The sequence below is a fragment of the Calypte anna genome, chromosome Z (genome assembly GCF_003957555.1).
Source record: "Calypte anna isolate BGI_N300 chromosome Z, bCalAnn1_v1.p, whole genome shotgun sequence".
NCBI classification, from domain to species: Eukaryota; Metazoa; Chordata; class Aves; order Apodiformes; family Trochilidae; genus Calypte; species Calypte anna.
Genome location: NC_044274.1, coordinates 17,082,935 through 17,108,415, shown reverse-complemented (window position 1 = coordinate 17,108,415; position 25,481 = coordinate 17,082,935). Strand labels below are relative to the sequence as shown.

The window sequence follows — 25,481 nt, the reverse complement described above, 5'->3', positions numbered from 1 at the left end:
ACAGCTTCAGGATTTCCAGATGTTTGCTGGATTTATATAATTAGAAAATGGAAAAGAGCTGCCGAATGGGTAAGAGAGTTTTTCAGTGAAAATGAAAAAACTAAACAGACACCTTCACATTTCTTACTTTTTGCTTTGTTTCACTCAATAAATAAAAAAATATTGTTGTTTTAAGCTTTGAATCTAAATTCTAGCTGCATTTATATAAAACAAGTTGAATCAAAGATAGCTGCAGGTAACCAATCTCTTTAATTTGACATGTTCCAGACAACCTTTTATTGTGTTTAAATATGAGAATATGTTACTTATTGCAAAGTATCCTGCAAAATACAGGTGCTTTGCTATAAACTCTTCTCTCTTGCTCTCTCTCAGTAATTCTAAATTTAAAATACCAGTATATAGTACTAAAACATCCAACTGAAGTTTAATATAAAAATATCAGCACAAACCTCCTTTTTAAAGTCTGTTTAGTGTGAGCAACCCAAATGCCTGTTGAATTATTATTATTTGTAGTATATTAATAGACTGTGCACCCCTAGTGTTGCTAATTCATACCATCTCAGGTATTTTGATGAGATAAGAAATACTAAGTAAGAAAACAGTCAGTATTCAAAGGGTTAATTTGCTTAGAATCATAATAATAATAAATTAAATTTTTGCATCTTCTTCAGTTCAAAATCCAGCTTTGAAACTGAGGAAGGCTGCCAAATTACATCAATTAAATAAGAGTGGTCCTTCTAACCAGTAGCAGTTTGATTGCCAATGACTCGAAGAATCTCTTTATGAATACTTGGTTCCTGTGTATTTATACTTGTATCACCCACTTGACCATCTTCATAACTGAAAAAAAAAAAAAAAAGTACAGAAAATAAAATCAAAGTATTGTTTTATTAATCTATCAAAAAGCCATCCCAAACTTTGCTTCATTCAATAATCAAGGGTGCTTATCCAGCATGTTAACATGTATCTATTAAAATGCTTTGCTGCACATGCCCATTATATCCAGATCCTAATCTCTACAGAGTGAAAGGTGTTAAGGCTGCCATTGTCACTGAAACCCTGAGGCTGAATAAGCCACTAGGACCCAAAAAGGACAAGACATAGGTGAGAAAGGAAATGCTCACATTAGAGACCAGAGGCCTTAAATGAATTCCTCAGATTTAAAACTTACAGCCAAATAGAAATGGTATTTTATGATAAATGGATAGACTATGTGTGACATGATCTTACGCTATAGACTGGGAAAACTCAGTAACTATTCATAAACATATTCTATAACAAAACATCTACTAAACCTTTGTTGCTAGCTTATCCATACATTTCCTAACAAAAGTACGTGCAGATAAAGATAAAAAAGTTATTCTGAAAAGAATTCACAATAAATGTCTTTTACTATTTCCATTAGAGCTAACAGAGGTAGAATGGGCAAAGAGGTCTAGGATGACCACAGGTTGAATGTTTAAAAAAGTTCTCTACTCACACAAAGAAAAATCTTGTACACACGTGATCTGTATTTGGAACTACCCATATCTCTCCATGTTTGTGCAGATCAGATGAGGTTATCACTATCAGGGAAAGAATAAATTTCATAGTGATGAAAACATGCCTGAAATATGTAGTGCTTTAATGATTTTTATTTTTTATATACTCTAAATAGTATTCTGGGAATGTTTAGTTTTCCACTGCATATCTGTGATGTGGTGTAGACTCTGCATTGGCTGCTACTATTAGCAGGGAGATGAACTTGATTTTTGTTTCCAAAATGTGTTATATTTTCCAGAAAACACAGATGCTTGGTGTATGGGAGCCAATTGTTCACTGGAATGAAAAATGAAAAAGTATATTTATCAAAAACAGATTTTAAATGGCCATAGGGATGTTAAGGAGGATCTGAGTCAAATGATCAGCCTAAGGAACAGAGAGAAATGGCTGAGGCAAAATATGACATTTAAGGCAAAGCCTGAAATTGAGATTTGACAACTATAGTATTTGCAATACTACCAAATATTTTAAAGAATTAAGCATAGCAATTATGACTCAAGGGCTTCATAAGGCTTGCCAAAACCTGCTCAGTGTTTAAAAAACAGAAATGTTTTTGATTTCAGGTCATTTATCAGAAGAATGAGGACAACACAGGAAATATACCTTTTTACTCTACTGCTTGGTAGAAACTATACCATCAATCTGTATTTGAAAGGATTTTTATTAATGAACTTAAACAGCATCCTCCTGGACAAGCTGTCCAACTGTAGTACGAGCAGGTTCATGGTGTGCTGAGTGAAGAACTGAGTAAGGACACAGCTCAAATAGTTGTAGTGAATAAGGATATATCTAACTTGTGACTGTCACCAAGGGTCTTCCTTAGGGAACAATACTGCATCAGTTCCTGTTCAATGTATTCATAAGGACTATCTGGATGAAGTCGAACACATGATTTGAAAGTCTATTGATGATACCAAACTGGGAGGTGCTGTTGACCCTCTTTAAGGGAAAGGAGGCCTTGTACAGGGATCTAGATAAGTTGGAGCATTGGGCTATGATTAATGGGATAAAATTTCAAAAGTCAAGATGTCAGATTCTGCACCTTGGATATATTAATGCTGAGTACAAGTATAAAGTGAGAGAGGAATAGCTTGAGATCAGCCCTGCAGAAAGGGATGGGAGTGCTTGTTGGCAGCAATAGGCTCAAAAGGAGCCAGCAGCATGCTCTGGCAGCCATGACGGCAAAACCCATCAAACAGCATGAGCAGCCAGTCAAAAGAGGTGATTACCTCACAGTACTCAGCAAAAGTGTGGCCTCACCTTGAACACTGTGTGCAGTTCTGAGCCTTCCAATTTAAGAAAGATGTGAAGATCTTTGAATGTGTCCAGAGGAGGGTAACACAGCCAGTGTAAGGGAAGGAGGAATGTGCAGTGACCAGCTGAGGATTCTGGGCTTGTCTAGTTTGGAGGGAAAGAAGCTGGAGGGGCAACCTCATGTCTCTTTATAGCCTCCTGAGGAAGGGAGGTGGAGGGGGAGGTGCTGATCTCTTCTCCCTGATATCCAGTGATAGGACATGTGGAAATGGTTCAAAGTTGTGATGGGGGAACTCTGAACTCAACAACAGGAAATTTTTCTTTATCCAGAGGGTGGTTAAACAGTGGAAAAGGCTTCCTAGAGAGGTGGCGGATGCCCCACACTTCTTAGTGTCTAAGAAGCATTTGGACAATGCCCATAACAATATGCTTTAACTTTTCATCAGCTCTGAACTGCTCAGACTGTTGGACTAGATGATCACTGTAGTTCCCTTCCAACTGAAATAGTCTATCCCATTCCATCCTTATGCTACCATGAACAAACGCATATTAAATTTTTATACAGTTACTTCCATGAATAGTACTTTTTAACAAACATTTATCTCTTGCAATTAATTATTGAAATAATGTATTTTTCATTGTATTAACTTTTAATTATAGAAATACATAAATGCTCCAAATGATGGGCAAACTGAGAATAAACATAATTTCTTTTTGTTTGGTCAATGAAACTAATGACTAATTCCTGGTATAATTCTTATTCAAATTTCTTAATTTTCTGTTCTCAAAACCTGCTGAGGATTCATTAGGTATTGAGAGAATAGCCAAATCTTTCAAGATTGACTATGTTAATTGGCACTGGATTTTAACTTCACAAAATTTCTGAAGCAGGCAGAAAATGGACTCGTTCCCAAATGACCAGGCAGTATATTTGCCTGAACAGTGAAAAATTATTTGGAAATTAAATAAAAAAGCTGGTTTTCTGGACTTCAATGTGTGTAACACAGTTGTCAAGAGCATGCAAGAAATTGATGTTTCAAATAAAGGCTATAACTTGGGTTATCCTGATTGCTTAGGAATACAATCACATTCAAAAGACAGATCAGATGATCAGTTGCTGTGCACATATGATTACTTCATGAAAATTCAGATTGTATTGGAGGTTTTGTTCAAAGAGAGAAACATTCTGAACTGAAGTATAAAGGTCAGTTGTTAATTAGTACTCATATACCTGACAGAAGTCTCTTACCTAAAAAAAATGCAATATTGAAACTAAAGATTTCATTGATTTGCATTCAGTAACACCATGTCCATGCCTCACCATTTCAAGGACTTTCAGCTTACCTTCACATAAGGCTATGCATTTTAAGTTACGGCTTTGCAAAAACTGTGACTGTTGTCCTTTCTTCTGTGACTGAGATATAAAAACATGAGGAAACTTAATTAGTTCAGCAAGACAAAGTGACTGAAAAAAGTAACAAAGGAGTGGGCTGCTATTTTCAGTGGTTTATTAATGAACAAAGATAAAGGCAGTCTTTCTAAAACATCTCTATTGTATTTCTAAATGTAATAAAAATTCAAATAGGGCATTTTTATTATTTTTTAGATTATTGTAGGTGGGATTTGAACTCCTTTATCCAGAGAGAAAAGTTCTTAATTATTACAGAATAAATAATATTACAAGAAATATCTGAGTGCCAGTGGCCAAGAAATTACATTTCTGAGGGTTTCTGTTACATACCAATCTCTCTCCACAGCCAGGCTATTCTGTAGTTTCTGTGTGTTAACTATGAAGACAGATGTATGATTTCTTTCTCAAAATTCTGGCCTACGTGAATGGTATGAGTTTGCTTTGAATAAAGCAGAACTGAAATAGTTTAATATATAAACCCATGAAAAAATTTACTTGCTATAAATTAAATGCTACTAATTTTTTAGCAATAACCACTCTCACTTACTTTTGTATCACTCCTTTGCAAGTCCACAACACAGAAACCAAGAGCTTGCTAAGGATCATAATGCAATCTTTATCTCATTTTTACTGTCTTCCTAATTGCTTCTGCTTAGAAGGCCATAAGACTGGCACTATTCTCTGGAAATTGTGACTAAAAGAAAGTTGGGCTGTATGTGATGTTTGTAGTCTCCTAAGTTGTGGCTTCATTCAATAAAATAAAACAAAACTGCTAGCTTTCACAAAGGGAATATTACCTTCTTTTCATTACTGAGTTCTCAAGCATTAAACCTCAAATCACCCAGAGATGGCTGAGGTACTGTACCTGTGATGTATTACTGCCCTTACTGCCTGAAGCTGGTTCATCTTTAGCTGACACCTTCTGCTGCTTCTTGTTCATCCCTAGGAATAATAAATAAAGTAAAATAACCTGACATATAAATACTGAAAACAAGCAGTTAAATATTGAGAATAAATCAGTTATCACAGGGGCGGGAATCACAGTTCTTTGCACAGTTCTCAATTTAATCCTGCAAATTACCAGTACATTTGCATATATTGCAAAGGCAATCAAGTTAGCATTAAGTAGATCCAAAAGTATATAAAAATGATCTTAAATGCCACTGATTTCAGCTCAGGAACGCTCTTAGTTGATTGTTAAACAAACCTGCATGTCAGCATGTCTTGAGTCTAAGTGACTCAACTAACTGACCATTCAGGCTGGAGTAACACCATCTTATTTACTGTGGATAAGACAGCAAAATCACAAAATAACTTTAGATGTTAATCTTTAACACTTTATTAAGACTTATTAAAAGTCCAATTAATTTTAGGAGTAGTTAATTTATTTAAAGTTGTCAAGTCTACCCTGGTTTAATTAACTTATCTACATATAAAAGCATTGATTTGTCAGCCACATTGCATCAACTTTCCATTTAAAGACATACATTTGTGTGTTAGATCTCCTTTATGTTCCTCATGTTGATTTATATGAAATTCCTGTACTGTATGCTACTAGAGACTTTCTTGCATTTCCAGCATACCACACTTCTTGGCAAACACAGACTGAGTTATGGGGAAGTTTAACTCTGAAGGAACAGGGAGTTTAGGACTCCTCTGTGTATTGTATTGGCATCAAGTATTACACAGTTCATGGGCACACAGGCCTCCTTGCTGGATCAAAGGGATCAGAAAAAATAGAGAGATGAGAATAAATGCATTGAAGCTGACAAAGTGTTGTCCAAAAAGAAGATGATATTTTTAGATAATGATACGGCGAGCTACACTTTTGGTGAGTCCCAAAAAGCTTTCATACTTATGTAGTCTCTGAAAAGCTAAAAGTGCACCTAAAAATTATTGATACTGAAATTTAGTAAATAGTAGTAAAAATTAAACCACAGGTCTAACAGTTGTAAAAATAAACCACATTTTTAAAATCCACTGTAACATTACCTAAAAATACTGAAAATCAGACTAAAACTCTCAGAATTATCTACAGACCCACAAACAGTCAACTATAACAGCACTTTCAGATATGAGGAAATGGTAAATACAACATACCTAAAGGTAAAGTCACCATGTTTTAAATTCTCTAAAATTTCTTATTATACACATTGCTATATCTTGCTTCTATGATGCTGCCATTTATGACTTAATTCTTGCATAGAAATCTGCATGACTCACTTTTGGATTTACTAGTGGGACAAAATATGTTCCTTTCCCTTGTCATGATAAAATAAACACACTGTCACGTACTTTCTATGTAATTCTGACATGGTGATACTTGGAAACACTGTGAAATATACACAGTTGAACTTGTCTATTGATTAATATTTGTTTTGTCAGATCAGATCATAAAAGTCCATGAATCCACAGACATTATTACAAAGACTCAGGCAGATATTGTCAAAAAAATCACAATGACAAAGCTGGATTTCTACTGCATAATCAAGACCTGCTCCACTATACACATCATTCAGTATTAGCTACTATTTCCTTCAAGCACAGTTTCAAGATACTCAGCACCTTCAAAAATGAGGACAGGTATTTAATAAGGGAATTTAGATTTTATCTTATTTTTAATAAATTAAATCTTGCTCAAAAAGATAAAACTTAACACTGTTGTAAACAGTGAAGCTGGAAAGAATAGCAGCAAATGAAGATACCTCTATATTTTACCAATGTTAGAGTAACTTATAAATATCACCTGAGTAACCAAATGATATGCTTGACAATGGACTAAGGTAGATTCCACTTCCAAACATTGCACCATGGAGCTGAAAAAGAGCAGAGTGATTGTTTAACATTAGTTTGGTTATCTGGACAAAACATTACATTGTCTCTGAAATGTGCGAGAGCTCTCACAGAAATTTTTAGACATGCTTTTGCTCCTCCAGATCCAACAATGCTGTATAGCATCCTTGGTGAATAGATATTTTTTTTCCTGGTTGGTTGGCACTGGAGAAAATAGAATGAACCTGGGCTCTGGATATGCCTGAGGTGTATGAGAGATCTAAAAATGATGACTTGTGTAAAATAGGACTTTATTGCTTCTTCATATTCCCAGTATCTCAATCCTCAACAAAAAAATAATTTTGATGGTCATATCATGCCTTCTTAAAAGTCATCCAAAGATACTAATAAAACCACCCAAACGACTAGAGAAGCAAGATCTGTATTTCCTTTTATTCAGTGTCCTCTGTACTTTGATCCCTGGTCATTACCTTGGGATGCTCTTCCAAAGTATTTTGGACTCAGCTCTGAGGAAGACCTGTGAAAACCATGATGCTATAATACTCTGACCCAGAGCTCTCTAGTCCCTCTGGTAACACCTTGGTTGCTGTGCAGTAGTGGTCTCCTGATGATTTAATTTGAGAAAATGAACTGCTGTTTGCAGTAGCTCCCTCCTGTCCAGTACACTCATATTTCCATTTCCAAGGAAATCAGAGCAGAAGAGAAGATGCTGCAAACTCAGATGCTCTAAATTTATTATGGTCTTGGATCCTACAACATGGAGATAGTTTAGGTAGCTCTACACTTTAATTCCAAGACTGCTTTTAAGCAACACTGAGATAAACCTCTTGGAGGTGCTGCTCTGCAAAGTAAAACTGAAACACTGATTTCAGCAATGGGATTTTCTAGCTATTTTAGCAGACATATTATTTAATTTTAATTATAGCAGAAAAGTACCTTTTCCAGGAAACAAGAGGGTATCTGAAATCCTTTTCCACCCGTATGACTGCCAAAACTACACCCCACTGATAACTTGCCTAAGCTAGTATGTAATCAAGCATGCACAGGTTATCTAAAGTCTATTTAGTCTGCTATTTACCTGCAGCCTCGTATTTGAAGCAACAACTAAGCCGTTTCTCAGGATGGAATGCCAATTTTCAATGTGTGAACCACTGAAAAAATGAAAGTGTTTTAAAAACCACAGCGTAAAATGCAAAATGAAATCAGTAGTCTTTTAAAACAACAAATTCACATCTGTAAACCTCAAACATAAAGCACAAAGAAAGAGCATGATAGTTTTATTACCTTCTGAATAATATGGATGTATGTACTTACTGAAAAGCAAAGGTACTTCCATAGAGATTTTTAGCAGCTCGGAAATTGGATTCTTTGGCTGGTGGACTGCTGAGAAGCAGGAACTGGTGGGGAGTGTGCATAAACTTCAGTTGCTGTAAAATATAACAGTGCACAAATGAAAAGAAGTGATTAATACAAAAGGATTGTATCTCCATAATGATGATTGTTCAGATACCATGCTGTTTCACACAATACATGACTGCACCTAAATAACTACATGAACTAAGTTGAAGTTGGTATCATTACCATAGTTTTTACCTGAAATCAACCAGTAAAAATGTTTTTCAGTTTCTGAAACATATGAAAGTTTCTAAGCCAGATTTCAGACTAAATATGGCTCTAGAAAAATAATTAATTTAAATAGTTTCCTAATGCTATTCTGATCAGAGATGGCTTTGAATTAAGGTTCAGATTTGAAAGGCTGCAGATTACTGTGACCTTAATCAGAGGATCAGAGGCACACATACTCAGAAATTAATCTCAGCACCATCTCTCTAAAAAGAGCTATACTTTTTAAGGTGTACTCATATGCAGGTCTCTGTACATAATAATGTTGGTGTGCACTGCTTTCTGTACAAATCAATACCATTTTACATGGTAACAAAACAAATAATGAAGTTATTCTCACCCAATCTCAAATGACTACAAGGTAGACACTTGCACTTGAACTACCCTACTCAAATTGTCTTTTTCTGAGCATTATACCTTGCATCTGTGCTAGATATTCACAACATGATTCTAAGAGTCATGACCTGAAACCCTCTATTTTTCTCCTTTGCCTATTAATAGAATCCATGTGGTTAGTTTGAATATAGACACCTACATTTGGACAGGAAACTCCATCTAGAATACTAATATGAGCAACAAGAAATGAGAAAATAACAAAGAACCCACACTTACCCTATTCACTGGTAGCTTCACAATATGTGATCTATTACTAGAAATAACCCTAAAATTAGAAACAGTTAGACGTATTAGACATAGAAACCAAACAAGAGTCTTCTTTTAAAAAATGTGTTATGAATGACCACCACAAAGCACACAGCTGCAGGCCTTTGAACCTGTTAGATGGAAGCAGAACAAACCTTGAATAGAAATTGCGATCAGAGGCTATACAAATAATCTGGAGTCTTTCAAGTGGTTTCAGTTGGCCCAGATGAGGTCCAGAAACACTCCAGAAACACCTGCATTTGTAAATGTCAACCTTGATGTTACTTCTTACAGTAAGCTTATACCAAATTATACTGGTGATTATTCATTAAACCTGGTGCTTCAATAATTATAATCTTATGTGAGTCAATTTTATACCATTGTAGAAGAGGATGTGCAAGAGGGTCTTGTTTATCCATCTGCTTCTTTATTTCCAAGTAAGGTGCCTAGAAAAGAGTAATTATGTTCTTTATTTGTAGCTGAAATCATAAGGTTAATTTTATATGTTACATTGCCCATGACTTCATCTATTAAAACAAATGCATGGGACGTATTATTAGGCTTAAATCACAGTTTTACTGATGCATAGTATTGCAGAGTTGTAAATGTGTTTTGACAACAACAAGAATTAAGATAGTAATTATTTTCTGTGGAGTAAAATAATAAGCATATAATTAGCATAAAAATGACTATATTCTATCTAACATAAGTTATCTGAGGGATAACAGCAATAGATGTCTATTTTTTGATTAAGAAAGTAGACTAGAACTTCAAAGAATTAAGCATCTCAAAGAACCCCAAAAGAATGCCCTTCATTTAAAAGAAATATTTTGTAGTATAAACTAGTAAAGTAAAATGCTGTATATGCATACAATCCCTTTGAAAACCTTTCTTGATTTCAATCACAGTGCAAAGCATCCCTTTAAAACTCTCCAATCCAATTATTATTTTAACATTTAAAAAATCAAAATGGTATTATTTACTTTGTAAGAGATGTTATATTAGGTAACATAAACAACCGATTTTTAAAAATTTTTACAAGACATTACATTAAGTAAAAAAAATATGTGAATACTTATTTTTAGTTTATACTCCTCATTCTTCGTTCCAGAATCATGAATTACCTAACAAATACATATAGATTTCTAAACTGCTATGAGGTTACATATATATAGCAGTTGGAAAGCAAGGTTCATGGGAAATATTTCAATAATCAATTATAATCAGTGGGGCAGTCTGGGAAAGGAGGTGTAACAATAAACATGACTATCAGATTCTGTACCACGGTGAATATGAAGAAATTATATGGTAATAATTTCAAAAGACCCAACCTTCCAAGTTGCCAAGCATAAATAGCTGATGAAGTGTTTTGCTATAACAGAAATAAATCTATCATTCAGAACACTGCCACAAAATCAACTTCTTTTGCTTTGAAAATAGAAGATGTAGTTTGCCATTGATATTTCCAGAAATGTAGTAGTTGGTAATTATCTCATTACAATATCCTATTCTGCTCTTATTATCTCCTATTTAAAATTCAAAAGATCTGAGTTCTACTTCACCAGTTTTATTTGACTACCATTATGGACAGTATTTATTTTTTTTCATATATATTTTAATATTATTAGAGTTCTGTAGGAGAGACCTGATACTTCTTCAGTCATCACTGGCAAGCCATATAAACATCTTCCTAGTCCTAAAAATAGTGATCAAGTTAGGTAAAGATTTTTAAGCTCACCTGTGTCATCTCTCTAATAGAAGTGATACTGTCCAGTGCTTTCATGACTCGGTCATAATTCTTCTTCTGTTGTATCATAAAATAAGTAAATAAATTGAAAGAGTATTAGTCTTTGGCTCTACAAAAACAGAATTTTTTGAGTGTGTATAAAACCAAGGCTAGAACAAATGTTCAGCAAGAAATCCTTTCAAACATTTCTAATCAATAGCTTCCTTCCACCTCACATATAGACTGTCTCCAGTGTCCCCAAAAATTCCTTGCTAAAATACTAACATAGGTTTTCTTTGAATTTCACTGGAATCTCCAACACACTGAAGAAATATAGCTCACTTTTAAAAGAAATATTCATAAGTAAACACAGGTTATGCAGTTGTTTGTGTATATATGGAAAACTTGTCTTAAGCTGAATAATATAGTGACTAAATATATTTTAAACTAATAGCATTTATTTATAATTTATAAACAGATGTGTTTACTTTGCTAACCATTCTATAAAACAACAAAGGTCCTTCAGCTATCCCTCTGCTTCACTATGCTAGGTAACTGTTCATTACCAGATGGCTCCACGTTTTCTGAGTGGATAAGCTAACAGTACATGCTTTGCCAGCTCTACATGTCATGTCACTTTTAGGAGCTTCACTGTTCACATCTTTGGGTTTTGTCAAATTCTACCCAAGGGCTTTCAGCTTGCCCATGGTGGGAAGAAGTTAGGAGGAAATGGTGTGGGCCCTGGTGTGACATTCTTTCATATTGCCTCATCTGCTTTCAAATCCTGCCTTGCCTTGCCACCAGACTAGCTGTCTCCTCAGCACCCTCTTCCAAGACCTCCTGGCAAATCTGTCTTCCCATATGCTCCAGAACACTGTTAAATGGCCATTGTTCAGAAAAAGTGAAATGCATCCCAATGCAGGACATTCACAGTTCTTGTTTATGGCCTTGGGGATGGGGCTCAGGTGAGATGAATTAATTCAGGACTTCTGGAGGACTTCCCTGAAAGGCAGTACATGCAGCCTGAAGGGTGAGCCACACAAATACAGTTCTTAACTTAAAGACTGATGCTTGTACAGAACTCAGCTATTATGTCAACATTAAATAAAATTCATTTAAGTATGTAACTGTTTGCAAAGAGAATATAAGATGGCAGCATTAATAATTTTAAGAATAAAAAGATGGACTAGTAATCCCCTAGTTTACCTCACAATCCTACATCTCCCAAAGATCATTTTTCTCTGCGTCCAATGTCTACACTGAGAAAATTACACTAGAATATAGAATTTTGCACTTAGAATTTTTACCCTAAAATAATTTCTTGGGTTCAACATAACTTTGAGTGCAACTTATGGTTTATACCCAAACAACTTCTCAAAGACAATTTAAAAAGCTACAGAGTTCTGAAAATAGTCACAGGCTTGTGCTATATTCTGGAGCTGTATCTCTCATAGTAAAAGAGACTCTTTCAGAGGAGACCTTTGAAATCTCATGCATGACTAAAACCAAGATATGACACAATGCAAGATAACTACTCACCCTGGGGTTAAAGGCCAGCATCTGAGGATCATTAGGATCAACTACAGAAGGATATGGCTCAAAAATGACAACTTTCCTAGGTGACTCTAATGCAGAACGACACATGGATACTAACAGGTCAACCACCTAGGGATAAAGAGAAATATGAATTCAGTTTATGTACTTCCTTATTGGATCTTCCAGTCTGTTGTTTGGTGTTTCTCTTTTGTTTTGGATTTTTTGGGGGTTTGTTTGTTTGTTTGTGTGGGGGTTTTTTCTTGGGTTTTTTTTTGGAGAGGTGTTGTTTGGCTGGGGATTTTTTTACACCTTATACTAATGCCGTATTTCATTTTTACCTTTATTATCCAAACCATGTTACTCATAATGAAATGAAGTCGTGCTGGATTTGTGTATCTCTGTAAAGTAGATGCGAGTGAAAAGTTGCTCAAAACCAAGGAAGGGTTTGTTAATCAGAACTACTGCCTGCTGTTCGCCTGAAGACTACAATCATAAAAATACTTATAAATATTGCTTCTTGTATTGCTCACAAAGGGAGATCCTCCTTCTTCCATCCTGTCATACAAAATTACAATACATCTTTGAATACCTATGATTTCCAAGACTTCACTGTAAGATCATGGGTGTAATATGTACGTACACAAACATGTATTCTCTTATGTGCAGAAGGGCACAAGTGCAGCTTAGCAACAAAGTTATACATAATTATTTCAAAGCTCATAATTAAGAGGTTAAAAATAGAATACAGAGAACATGCAGCTTTCTGGCAGCTGTGAAACCTAAATCCAGCTCATAATGAAATTCAAAATTTGCCATATAAAAATGTAGCTGCAAATTAGCTAATTTCCCTTTGGTTTTTTTTTTTCTGTGCCTTCTTAAAACACTACTTTATGAACACAGACTTTTCTATTAAAGGAAGGAAATTATGAGATGAGTTGTACTTAGTAGATATCCCTGCTTCCTCCCACAACCCCACATCTCACAGCTCAAGAAGTCTATAAGTTTTTATAAGTCTGTCACTGCATCTGATCATGTAGAGCAAAAGGAAAAAAATTCTACTGAGAAGCAGAAGGAAAATAAGAATCATGATTAAATGGAAAATGAATTGTATTGTGGTGAGTCATACTGTTGCCATTATCCTTGTCTGCTCCTGTAGCATGAATGTACAATTTTATCCATCAGTTTAAAAATAGTCTGTTAGTTCCAGTTATTAAATATCTCACATATACATATATAAATGAAGTTATTTAAATAATGATTCCTTCCTCCATGGTACTCATTACTTTCCAGTTCATAGTACCTGTTAGTGTAATACATGTTTCAAAATAGAGCATCTGCATTAGTATTTGCAAAGGACATCAGGTGTCTTCCTCTGCAGCCAGCTCAGGCATCAGGCCTGCAGCTGTGTAAATATCTTACTATGGAATGAAGCTGATTATCTTAGTTTCCAGTTGCAAAAGACTAGTAGGGAAGAGTCGTTTGAGTCCTAAGATCTCTTAATTCAGCGACTCAAAGTTGCAATTCTTTACAATTTATACAATAGCATTTTGTCTTAAAATTGGCACAGTTCTTAGAGTCCTATCCTTAATCCTTTCTTTAAAGCAGCTGTTGACTCCTATATGGTGTCTAATGCTCTGACATGGGGGAAAATGTGCATACACAACCTCCCCCAGTTTTTTCTGAGATCATTGTTTTGCAGAACTATTCAACACTGTTAGGCAAGTCTATTACAAACATTATAATATAAACTTCCATATGTGTTCCTTGGTAACAGGAAGCATTGGAATCTGGCAAATGTCTTTACAGCTTGGTCTGAACTCTTCCTCCTTAACAGTAGGTCCTCAAGTACATAAGCAAGGATTAAAATATTTTCAAGAAGTACGAGATTACACTTGCTGGTGACAACTTCCTTTAAGCACATCAGTTTTTCAGACAATGATCTCTCTCTCCAGGGGAGAGAGACTCTCCAGGGAGTCAGGCATTTAGCTTTCAGACATTTTGACAACATGACTAAAATAAGACAAGGTGAGTTTAGGCTTGAGAGTTTTTGAAAGTACAATCATAGTTACTAAGGAGGAACTGGGAGTGACAAAGTAGGGGTGTTAGGTAACTAGGTGGAAGCACAGGAGAGAAAAAACCCAGAATGTGATTTCTAATAATAGGAACCTGTATTTAAGTTCCTTCACTACTTTTTTTTTTTTTTTTTTTTTTTTTGAAGAAATTCATCTGGCCAAATGTAGATTCACAATGAGAACACCCATCTCTTACTAGTCATCCTACATTCTCTTTATAATCAATGGAGAAAATAACAACTGTGTTGATGGTTTGTGCTGTGATTCACACTATCCTAAACCAATGTTAAAAATAGCTCAGATGAATCAAACCCATGAAGTGCTGAGTTCTTCCTGCAAATAGGAATGGGAACTCAACTAGATAAGATGTAGTAAAGTGGGTACAATGCTAACATTAGAGGGAAACTGAGAAAAATATAATTCTAAAAATAACAGTAAGAACTTCAACAGGTATGTCAATGAGAAAAGGAAGGTAAAAGTGTACTCTCACTAATGAATAAGGCTGTCAAACTAGTACAATAGATGAGGAGAAGGCTGAGACACTCAACAACATTTTTGCCTCAGTCTTCACTGTCAATCTCTCTTCCCACTCCTCTTAAGTGGATGGACTACAAGACAGGGACTGGGAAGCAAAATCTCTCCCACTGTAAGAGAAAATTAGGTGCAATGACACAAGGAAACTGAACATCAAGAACATCATGGGACCTTAGGAGATGCATCCCAGAGTCTTAAAGGATTTGGCTGATGTAGCTGTTTAACAACTCTCCATGGCATTTTAAAAATTGTGGCACTCAGGTGAAATCCCCTGTGAGAGGAAAAATGGGAACACTGCACCCATTTTTAAAAAGGGTAGAAAGGACCCTAGGAACTACCAACCTATCAGCCTCACCTCTGTGCCTAGACAGATCATGGAACAGAACCTACTAGAAGCTATGCTAAGGGACATGGAGGACAGGGGGCATGGAGATGATTCAAGACAGCCAGCATGGCTGCACCAAGGGCAAATCCTGCCTGACCAAACTAGTGGCTTTCAATGGTGAACTGACTACATCAGTGGGTAAGGGAAGACCTATGGATGCCATCTATTTGGATTTCTGTGAGGCCTCTGATATGATCCCCCACATAAGTCTTACCTCTGAATTGGAGAGATAAGGATTCAATGGGTGGACTGTACAGTGGATGAGAAATTGGTTGGATGGTCACATGGCTCAATGTTCAGATGAAGATGGGGGGTACGTAATGTGGATACATTGAAAATAGAACAATTGCCTCTTGAACCAGCAAAAGCCTGGCTCCCCCCCCAGTTTCTGTTTACACTATTTAAAATGTATCAAGGCAAACCTCATCAACAGACCCACCTCCTTTGTCAGGACTAAAAAGATAAAATGCTCATGACTCCTGATAAGCTGCCAGACTAGTAATGCAAATTGGTAGCAGATACAAGAATTCCAGGAAAACCTGAATATAAAAGGAAGACCTGCATTTACCAATCTGCAACCTCTGGCAGAAATTGATGAGAAGAAGAAACTTTTTACTATAAAAATTCAGAGGGAAAATGGTGAAAATCAGAAGCGAACAGAAGCCAATGACAGGAAGCAGCATCAAGTTGCCGCAGAGAGCACCTGCACTGGTGACTTCAAAGTGACAGTGATCCCGGTGGTGAGGAGCTGATTTTCTTTGAAGGGTGAAAAGAACGCTAATTTGTCCTCTTTCTTTCCTTAATAGCCCTTTCCCTGGGGTCATTAATTTGTTTGAAAACCTGTTTTCTCTGCATTTCTCTTCCACTATTAACTCCTTCCTAAGACTCCTTTCAATGTGGTGTCATTTTCCCCGAAATAAATGGTTGTAATTTTTTCAAGCCGTAAAGCTGGTTACCTTTGCAATTTGTAGGACAGATATGTGCAGTGCTTAATATTTCCTCACAAACAAAATATAAAATATTAATTGTTATGGACCGTGAAACTGGTGGTAAGTGGTAGATCTCAGACATCCATACTGGGACCAATATGGCTTAGCATCTTCACCAATGACATACATAGTGGAATTGACTACACCCTCAGCAAGTCTGTAAATGACACGAGGCTGAGGGATGCAGCTGGAATGCATGAGGGACAAGATGCCATCCAGAGTGACCTGGAGAAGCTTGAGAAATGGACCTATGTGAACCTTATGAACTTCAACAAGGTCAAGTGCAAGGTCCAGGGCAACCCCTGATATCAATACAGCCTGGGGGATGGAGGGGTTGAAAGCAGCCCTCTTGAGAAGGATTTGGGGGTAGATGAAAAGCTGTCCACATGCACTCACAGACCTAAAACCCAAATGTATTCTTGGCTGTATTAAGGCCAACCAAGCTTGAGGGAGGTGATTCTTCCCCTCTGCTCCACTCTGATGAGACCCCACCTGGAGTACTGTGCTCAGCTGTGGAGCCCTTGGCACAGGAAAGATTTACATCTGTTGGAGTGGGTCTGGAGTAGGGCCCAGAAGGATAAAAATAATCAGGGGGATAGAACACCTCTCCTATGAAGACAGGCTAAGAGAGCTGGGGTTTTTCAGCCTGGAGAAGATAAAACTGTGGGGAGATATTATAATGGCTATTCAATACTCAAAGGGGGCTTATAAAAAGATAAGGACAAGCATTTTAGTAGGGTCTGTAATGATAGGACACAGAGGAGGATAGGAGTAACATTTTTAATCTAAAAGAGGGTAAACTCAGACTAAAAAAAATTTATAGAAAAAAAATTTAAAATAAGCAGGGTGAAACACTGGAACAGGCTGCCTAGAGGGGTAGTAGTACCATTCCCAGAACATTCAAGGTCAGGCTACACAGGGCTCTATGAATTGAAGATGTCCTTTGTCATTGCAGAGTGGTTGGACTAGATGACCTTTGAAGGACTTTTACTACCCAAAATATTCTGTGATTCTAAATGTACATATAATGTAGCATGTAAGTGCCTGAAATAGAAAATTAAAACTCTAGCTCCCCAGAAACACATAGCTGAGACCTTCAGCTGACTTCAGGCTGAGGAACATGTGGGGTTTTACCAGCACATCTTTCTATTTCTTACAAGCAATCTTGTAAGGGCTACTTAAAGTATAGCCATTATATTATATTATAGAATATTATAATTATAGCCACTTATAGCCATCTAACAGTCTTCAGATATCAAAAGAGATGATGTTCAGATCCCGCATATCCTCAAGTGAAGAAGATGGTGTACACTGCTGCAAGTGTGTTCCTTTGAGTATATGACCATAAGTGGTATTCAGGCACTCAGATGAATGGTTTATTTCCAGTGGCTAGACTTACCAGTGCTAGTTAAAGTCAGCAAGATGGAATGTTACCTCTTACAAAAGAACCATGTTACTACACAAATGCACAAACCATGACATATGCTTAGGAAATCTGAGAAGAATGCACTTCCTTTTTAAGATGGGCAGACTTTTAACTCATGAACTTAAAAGGATTTTTTAACTTTTGAATTTACTGTAATCTAAGGTTAAATGGTGATTTGGAAATGTCGTTTAAAATATTTTGGTTTAATGCACATGCAAAATTATGAAATGAAACAATGATGTGCATGTAACTACAATAATAAAAACTGAATTTAAGAAAGCAAGAATATATTAAATTCCTGATCCTTGAGAGGGAAAAAAAATACCACAATGTAGAAACATCAGTAATGACTTTGGCACTCTTATTTCATGATCAAAACAACAGATGCTCAGCAGATCGCTGCATCTCAACACCATGAACAGGAAGTAGTTTATTAATTGCATGAGAGTAGCATTGGCTCACTAGGTGAAAATAAATGGGAATTATCTACAAATGACAATGGTTGCCTTTATTAACAACCCAGGTGACCTAACTGAGTACAATTGAACATGAAAACAGGGTTACTCTAATTAAATGAAAACAAAACAATAGAAGCACCTCATTAGTACCACTTGAAAATTACATGCAGAAAACAGTGTTTTTACAGCTATAAGAACGGTCAAATGGATAATACTTACCAAACAGAACTCACACAGGGAATACAAGTCAAAATAAATACTAGAAGAGACCAAGAAGACTGAGCATACTAAAAATCAGAGATGTAATAAGCATTAGATAACTCTACCTGAGCCCCAGTTGCAATTTCATCAGCAGCTTCATTCATCACTCCTAGTGTTTGGAACGCGAATACACAGAGCTCCCGTTCACAAACAGTGGGCTACACAGAGAAAAAAAAGTCAATTATAATTTTGTTCTGGTTTTAGGTTTTTGGTTCATCACATAGTACCTACAACAAAAGCCAAACACATTTTATGTTAAATTTCTTTCAGATAGTAGCTGCAAGATTATTTTCTAATTATGAATACTTTTAAATTACTGAGGAAGGTACATTAGAGAAGCATTTTAGTAATCTGAAGAAAAATTATGAAGAGCTCCAAAACACGTAAGGGTTTTTAAAAGAAATCCAAAGATATTTCAAAATAAAATTAATAGGTATAGTGCCCAATTGTCCTTAACACTAGTCTATCAGACTCTGAAAACTCTGTACATGGTTAAAATTAATAGAGAAAAAGCCTAGAGACTAATAGAGGTAGACTGCCTACATAAATGCATGTTTTTTCTTCACAGCTTGCTATTGTGCTGTGGAGAACACATATTAGCTACCTCCAATTTAATCTTAGGCTAATTAAATTTTTTTTCAAACTTTAAGAAAAGGAATTATATTATTATAGAATAATAAGAAAAGGTAACATTTTATTTTAATAAATAGCAGTGCTTCTACACTTTTCAGATATAAAAAACCCAAAAACCAAAAAACCCCCAACAACAATACCAACAAAATAATAACAACAAAAAATAGTAAAAACCCGTGATGTCAAACCAGGTTTTTCTATATTTTTCAAAAATTCACAATGCCATCTCAATGATCAAATAAAAAACTTATTTCAACTGTGAACTGAGAGAGAATTGAGCATTCTGCCTTCATAAAACAAAGCAGAAACAAAAAGAATAAAGCTTTAAGAAAAAAGAAGAGGCATGACTTCCCAGGCTTCCTAATTGGTTAGAACACTACAGCAACTCCATGCTTATTTCCTGGAAGGTAATTAGAAGATCCTTTTTAAAGGATCAGGTAATGAATCACAGCATGAATTGTAATAGGGATTCAAAACAAATGAACTGTTAAATGAAATACATAGAAACAGAAAATAAACCTTCCTTAAAATAGGCCACAAAAAATGTAACTTTTATTACAATGTTGAAAACAATCAGAAGTACTTTTTGAATGCTATTCCTTTGAATCCATATTATTAAATCCTAGCTCACTGAAAGTTAAAATTATATTTGGTAGGCACTATTGAACTTTTTTAACCTAAAGTTCAGAGTCTAGATACCATGATAATCACTAAAGCATTTGTAGCAGTACATTCTGAAGTTCAATCCAAAGTCTCCAGAAGTACTTGCAGAAATGAAAAAAAATAAATGAGCAAACAAAGAAAACATAAAATTTAGTTCAGTTCTGTTTCAGGGATAATAATAAGCATACTGCTCTAGTTGCAGGGACTTGATTCATAGCCCTTAAAATATGCATTTGCTGAGTTTCAAAGATTCAAGATTTCAGTAAACATCTGAAATCTACTGCACTGGCATACTTTCACATCAGTTTACAAGAGTTATCACCTTTCAAGTCTGATAGTGTTACCCACTGGATTTATTTTATCTATGTATCTATGTTACATTGTATTAGGCAGTAGGCAAAGCCTAACATGACCCAATTTGCTGTGTCGTGGCATGCTAGGCAAAAAGTATTTATTAATGTCATGATTTTTAGGTTTTCCACATTTAGAAGGCGGTTACATAATTTTCTTAGATGGTGAAGAATAGTGACATTACCACCTCGACTATCATAGCTAACAGTATACATAGACTTGCTTTTACTTCAAAGCAAGGAATTGCTCTGGAATAGCAGAGCAATCTCAATTTAGCCATGCTTGCCATGAAAAAAAGCATTAAGAAAATACTTATTTCTGCAATTTTTTTTACAACCTTAACAAAATTATCCTGAGACTTAGAGGACAAAGAGAACACTGGATTTCTCATCTTTGCTCTTCCCTCTCATCCTGGCCCTGTGTTATGATGTCAGAAATGTCTGAGCACCTCAAAGAGGGTAGTTGGGAAAACGGTCATTTAATTTATATTTAACATTTGAAAATACTTTCTTCTCTCAGATGGACACTGGATGTAATATATTAAATCCAGAGAACTGTAGACATGAGGAGAGGCAAGCTGGCAATATTTCAGCTCTGAAGAGGCACTGACATTAATGTTAGGGTCTACGGAAGTCTTCAAATTTTATGTATTTAATGAACATTTATGCCTACTGAATATTTTGGTTGTGCAGTCTAATGGTGAAAATAACCCAAATCCTATAGGTATAAGTACACTTCAATAGCCTGCCCTCATTTATCCACCTTGGATGCCTTCTAACCCAAATTACAGCCATTTTAAGAGTACTTTGGATCCTGTTTCTGAAATTTGTCCCAATTTAAACAGATGCTTTTACCTGAAATTTCCCATTGGAAATTTCATTGGTGGTTGGTATGGCCATTAGCTGGGTTCAACCATTTGAACTCCTTTTAGTCCCTCCAAAATGAAGACTGTCTTGTGACGAAGCAAAAATTTGGAAGGTTTTTGCTTGTCAAACAATGGTGATTTATCTATTCAGTGCCACATTTCTATCTTTTGGGTTTGTGCACAATTATACACAATGGAAACAATGAAAATATAGGAACACTAAGTTAATAAATCAGCTCTAGAAGACAGAGCTTAAAGATCACACGTTTTATGGGAAAACTGGGATTCAAGACTGCTTTTACACTGTGACTAATATTTTGTATACTGCCAGTGTGTTTCCCTTTATGGTGTCAACTTGCCTCTTCTCTTGCAAGAGGACTTTGTATCACAAAGATGAGAAATGTCCCTAGCCAGAGTAAAAATTAACATCTTTATAAAAACTCTATTGTTCCAATGCAATTTTGGGCCGCTGTTATTTTGGTTAAAATACATGTAATGATCCACAAGCTGAACTTTTTAAGATTTTTTTGTGTACATATATGAAAATAGAGAAATGTTCTTTCCGATGCAGATACATATCCAGAAAGGTACAAAATATCTATCTTCTATCAGATTACTAAGTTCTACTGTTTTTAAACGAAAACCACAAAACACAATATATGACAAGGCTTATATATGTAACTGTACATTTTTTTAATGTAAATCTGATCTTAGGTGCACATAGAACTTAACAGATTACAACCATCATCTTGAAGGAACACAGAGCTGACTAGCTGGGCAACTTTGCTTTTCACTACCTGAATATGGCAGTTCTAACCCCTGTTCAACAACAGTAGCTGCTAGAAATCTCACATGTACTGTATTTTTCACTATAAAGGAGAAAAATTAACAAAAAGACATTGACTTGCACAAAACTATTACCTTAGTGAAGATCGTGGTTGCTAAAGACTATTTAGAAGGATAATTATTCCAGTGAGGAAAAAAAGGAAGAAAATAAGAGCTGTGCAGTTAATCTGAGATTGCAAATGCTTGGAAGCAGAAGGCACTGACAGAAGCAGAAATAATTCTTTTATCTTTTGAGGTTTCAAAACCTCTTTTGAGGTTCTGACTTTTCCTTCAGCCACTCACAAACTTTGCATGCTCACTAGCACTCAACTGCTACTGTGATGAAAAAGGGCTCAATCAGAGTTTTCTCATGTTATAAATGCGAGTTTTACTTCTTACAGCAGTGACTTGCCAAGGGAGGTTTAAGTTGAGTATTAGGAAGCACTTCCTCACAGAAAGGGTGATCAGACATTCGAACGGACTGCCCATGGAAGTGGTGGAATCACCGTCGCTGGAGGTGTTTAAGGAAAAGCTGGACGTGGCACTTAGTGCCATGGTCTAGCTGATGTGGTGGTGTTAGGTCACAGGATGGTCTTGATGATCTCAGAGGTACTTTCCAGCTTCAGTAATTCTGTGATTCTTGACTGTGTGCACAGCCAAAAGGCAAACCATTAAAATGGTATGACATATTCTGGTTCCTGGACTTCCCAACTATTTAATCTAGACATTCCTTCAATTTGAAAAATCTGAAACTTCCATAGTTCAGAAGAGCAATGTGTCACCCTTTCTGACATCATGAGGACTGTCACAAAGACACTAATGAGGCTGCAACATGACTGATACATCTAAAAAGTCTTGATCTAAGAAAAGAAATTTAGGGAGAGCTCATAGTCTGACTTACAGCAACTGAAAAATGGCAAAGGTGAAGCCATTAGTGACCATCTCACTTCTAATAAAAACACCATTCTGTTTCCCTTTTTGAACTATGGTAACTGTTAGGTTTCCCACAGGAAGAACTTGTATCTTTCTCTTCATTACCCTCACCAGAAGAATAAGGATATAATACAGCAGCAAGAATACTGAAAATGTGAAATTCACTAAGGCCAAGATTTCATCCATAATAAATAACTCATAAGAGAGTTCTTTGAGATGAACAATGTTTAAATACATAATCTGACTACTATAAGAACAGATATATCAGAATTATCAAAGTATTCCAATTTTAAAAGCTATATACAAACAACAGTTATTTCAAATAATTTTTACAATATTTTACCTTTCACATATATTATGGGCAAAATTTTAAACGGTACAGATGTCAGTATTAGAGTACAAATTTCAAAGAAACTAGCCTCAATTATTATTTTTTGCTGAGCTTTTTAGTATTTCCTGCTTTGTTCCAGCTTTCAGCACAAGATGGCACTCTAAAGAGACTTCTTGACTGAAAATATTGATACAGAGCAGGTTTATCACCTTGTTGAATATATTCCAAGATTTTTTTTCCTGCTTTGGCCTGTTTCATAGGTCTTTAAAATCCATCCATTTATGCTGTTTTACCAATGGCTTTAGTATTTGTAAATAAGGAATTTGGGAAGGCATAGACAGTATGACAGGCATTAGTCACATAAAGTATACTATGTAAAAGCTGAATGTGATCACAGAACTACCTAAGTCCCCTGAAGGGACTTCTGGAGGTTGTTTGGTCAAACACTTCCACTAAGGCAGGCTCTTCCAGAGCCAGTTACCTAGGGCCATGTCCAGATGTTTTTTCTATGTCTCCAGAGCCTCTCTGGGCAAACTGATCTGATGCTCAGTCATACCCAGAAAGGTGCAAAAGCTAGAAAAGTGTTTCCTGATGTTACAATGAAACCTTCTGTGTTTCAGTTTGTGCCCATTGCACCTTGCCACTGGGTGCTTTTGAAAAGAGCCTGGCTCCATCCTCTTTGCATGTTCCCTTTTTACAGATTTATAGATACTAATAAGAATACATCTAAGACTTCTCTTTTCAGTACTGAACAGTCTAAACATTCTCAGCCTTTACTCTTGCATGCAATGCTTCACTTAAGATGCTAAATCATCTTAGTGGCCTTTTGCTAGACTCTCTCCAGTAGCTCCATCTCTCTCATTCATGGGGGAACCCAGAACTGGACACAGTAGTCCACGTGTGGGCCTCACCAGTGCTGGGTAGAGGGGAAGGATCACCTCCCTCCATCTGACAACAATTCTGTTATTTAATGCAGTCTAGGGTATTATTAACCTTCCTTATTGCAAGAGCACATTGCTGGCTCATGTTCAGACTGGTGTTCACTAGGACTCCCAGGTACTTTTCTACCCAGCTGTTTTACAGCTGGGTAACTCTCAACATATATAGGTCCCTAAGGTTTTTCCTCCCTACATACAGGACTTTACACTTCTCCTTGTTGATTTGCATGAGACCCCTGTCAAGCCCTTTCTCCAGCCTGTCAAGGTCCCACTGGCAATCCACCACTCTGGAGTATCATTCACTTTTTCCAGTCTTGTATTTTCTGCAGACTCACTGAGGGCACCCTCTGCTCCATCACCCAGATAATTAATGAAGATATTAAACCAGACCAGACCCCTGGAGTATACCACTGGTTACTGGACGGACCCCAACTAGACTTTGTATCATTGATCACCATTCTCTGGGTCTGTCCATTCAGCAAGTTTTTAGTCTACCAATCTTCTCATTCAGCCAATGCATCAACAACTTGTCTATGAAGTTCTTACAAGAGACAGTGTCAAAGGCCAGATAGATAATAACTGCTTTCTCCTCATCCACCAGACAAGCAATTTCATCACAGATGTTCATCAAGTTGGTCAAGTATGATCTGTGATTGGTGAAGGCACAAGGAGTACTCCTGATGATTTCCTTGTCCTTAATGCACCTAGAAGTGCTTAGCTGCTCCACTACCTTACCAGGGATTGAGGTAAAGATAATGAGCCTGTAATTCTCTGAGTCCTCCCTTTCTTGTCCTTCTTGAAACAGGGTTGATATTTGCTTTCCTTTCTTTCCTTTTATTGCACTACTTTTAATCAGATCCTTAAATAACCACTTTTGTTGATGACTCATTGTCTCATTATATTTAAATGTCTGTAATAAAAGTACATACTGAATTCTTAAAACAAGATATCTCTCTACTATCATAGTAGAAAAACTGTTGCATTATTAAAATGCAACTTAGTCCTTCCCTATAATATTTCATATGGCATTAAAAAGACTTAAGAGCATTATAATACAGAACCAAATACTGGTAAAGTTTCATTTGTACATTATTGTATCTGCTTTGGAAAACACACTTTTTATCTAGATAGACTAAATCTTATAATTGAAAAGCACCTTTGGAGGTCTGTTAGCACTTTTTTTCTCTCACGCAGAAGTAACTCTATCTAAATTTCAGATAAGCTAAAATTAGCTTTCTCTAAAGCTTTATCAAACACTGGAACATGTGGTCAGAGAGGCTGTGCAGTTTT

The 25,481-nt window shown here is 36.1% G+C and overlaps 1 protein-coding gene across 2 annotated transcripts in view; it reads right to left on the bottom strand.

Annotated features, from left to right (window-relative positions):
- Positions 1–630: 630 nt before the first annotated feature.
- Positions 631–25,481, bottom strand: part of PARP8 (poly(ADP-ribose) polymerase family member 8) — a 114,216-nt gene continuing 89,365 nt past the window's right edge. The window contains exons 15-26 of one of the 2 annotated variants that reach the window (XM_030467241.1): positions 18,718–18,810; positions 12,531–12,656; positions 11,004–11,069; positions 9,644–9,711; positions 9,236–9,284; positions 8,315–8,427; positions 8,079–8,151; positions 6,954–7,023; positions 5,073–5,149; positions 4,141–4,210; positions 1,481–1,565; positions 631–840 (exon numbers count right to left, since the gene is read on the bottom strand). In XM_030467241.1, coding sequence (XP_030323101.1) covers positions 738–840; positions 1,481–1,565; positions 4,141–4,210; positions 5,073–5,149; positions 6,954–7,023; positions 8,079–8,151; positions 8,315–8,427; positions 9,236–9,284; positions 9,644–9,711; positions 11,004–11,069; positions 12,531–12,656; positions 18,718–18,810 — 993 coding nt within the window. In that variant the 3' untranslated portion in view covers positions 631–737. The remainder of the gene's footprint in view (positions 841–1,480; positions 1,566–4,140; positions 4,211–5,072; positions 5,150–6,953; positions 7,024–8,078; positions 8,152–8,314; positions 8,428–9,235; positions 9,285–9,643; positions 9,712–11,003; positions 11,070–12,530; positions 12,657–18,717; positions 18,811–25,481) is intronic. The other variant, XM_030467242.1, reaches the window with a different exon arrangement.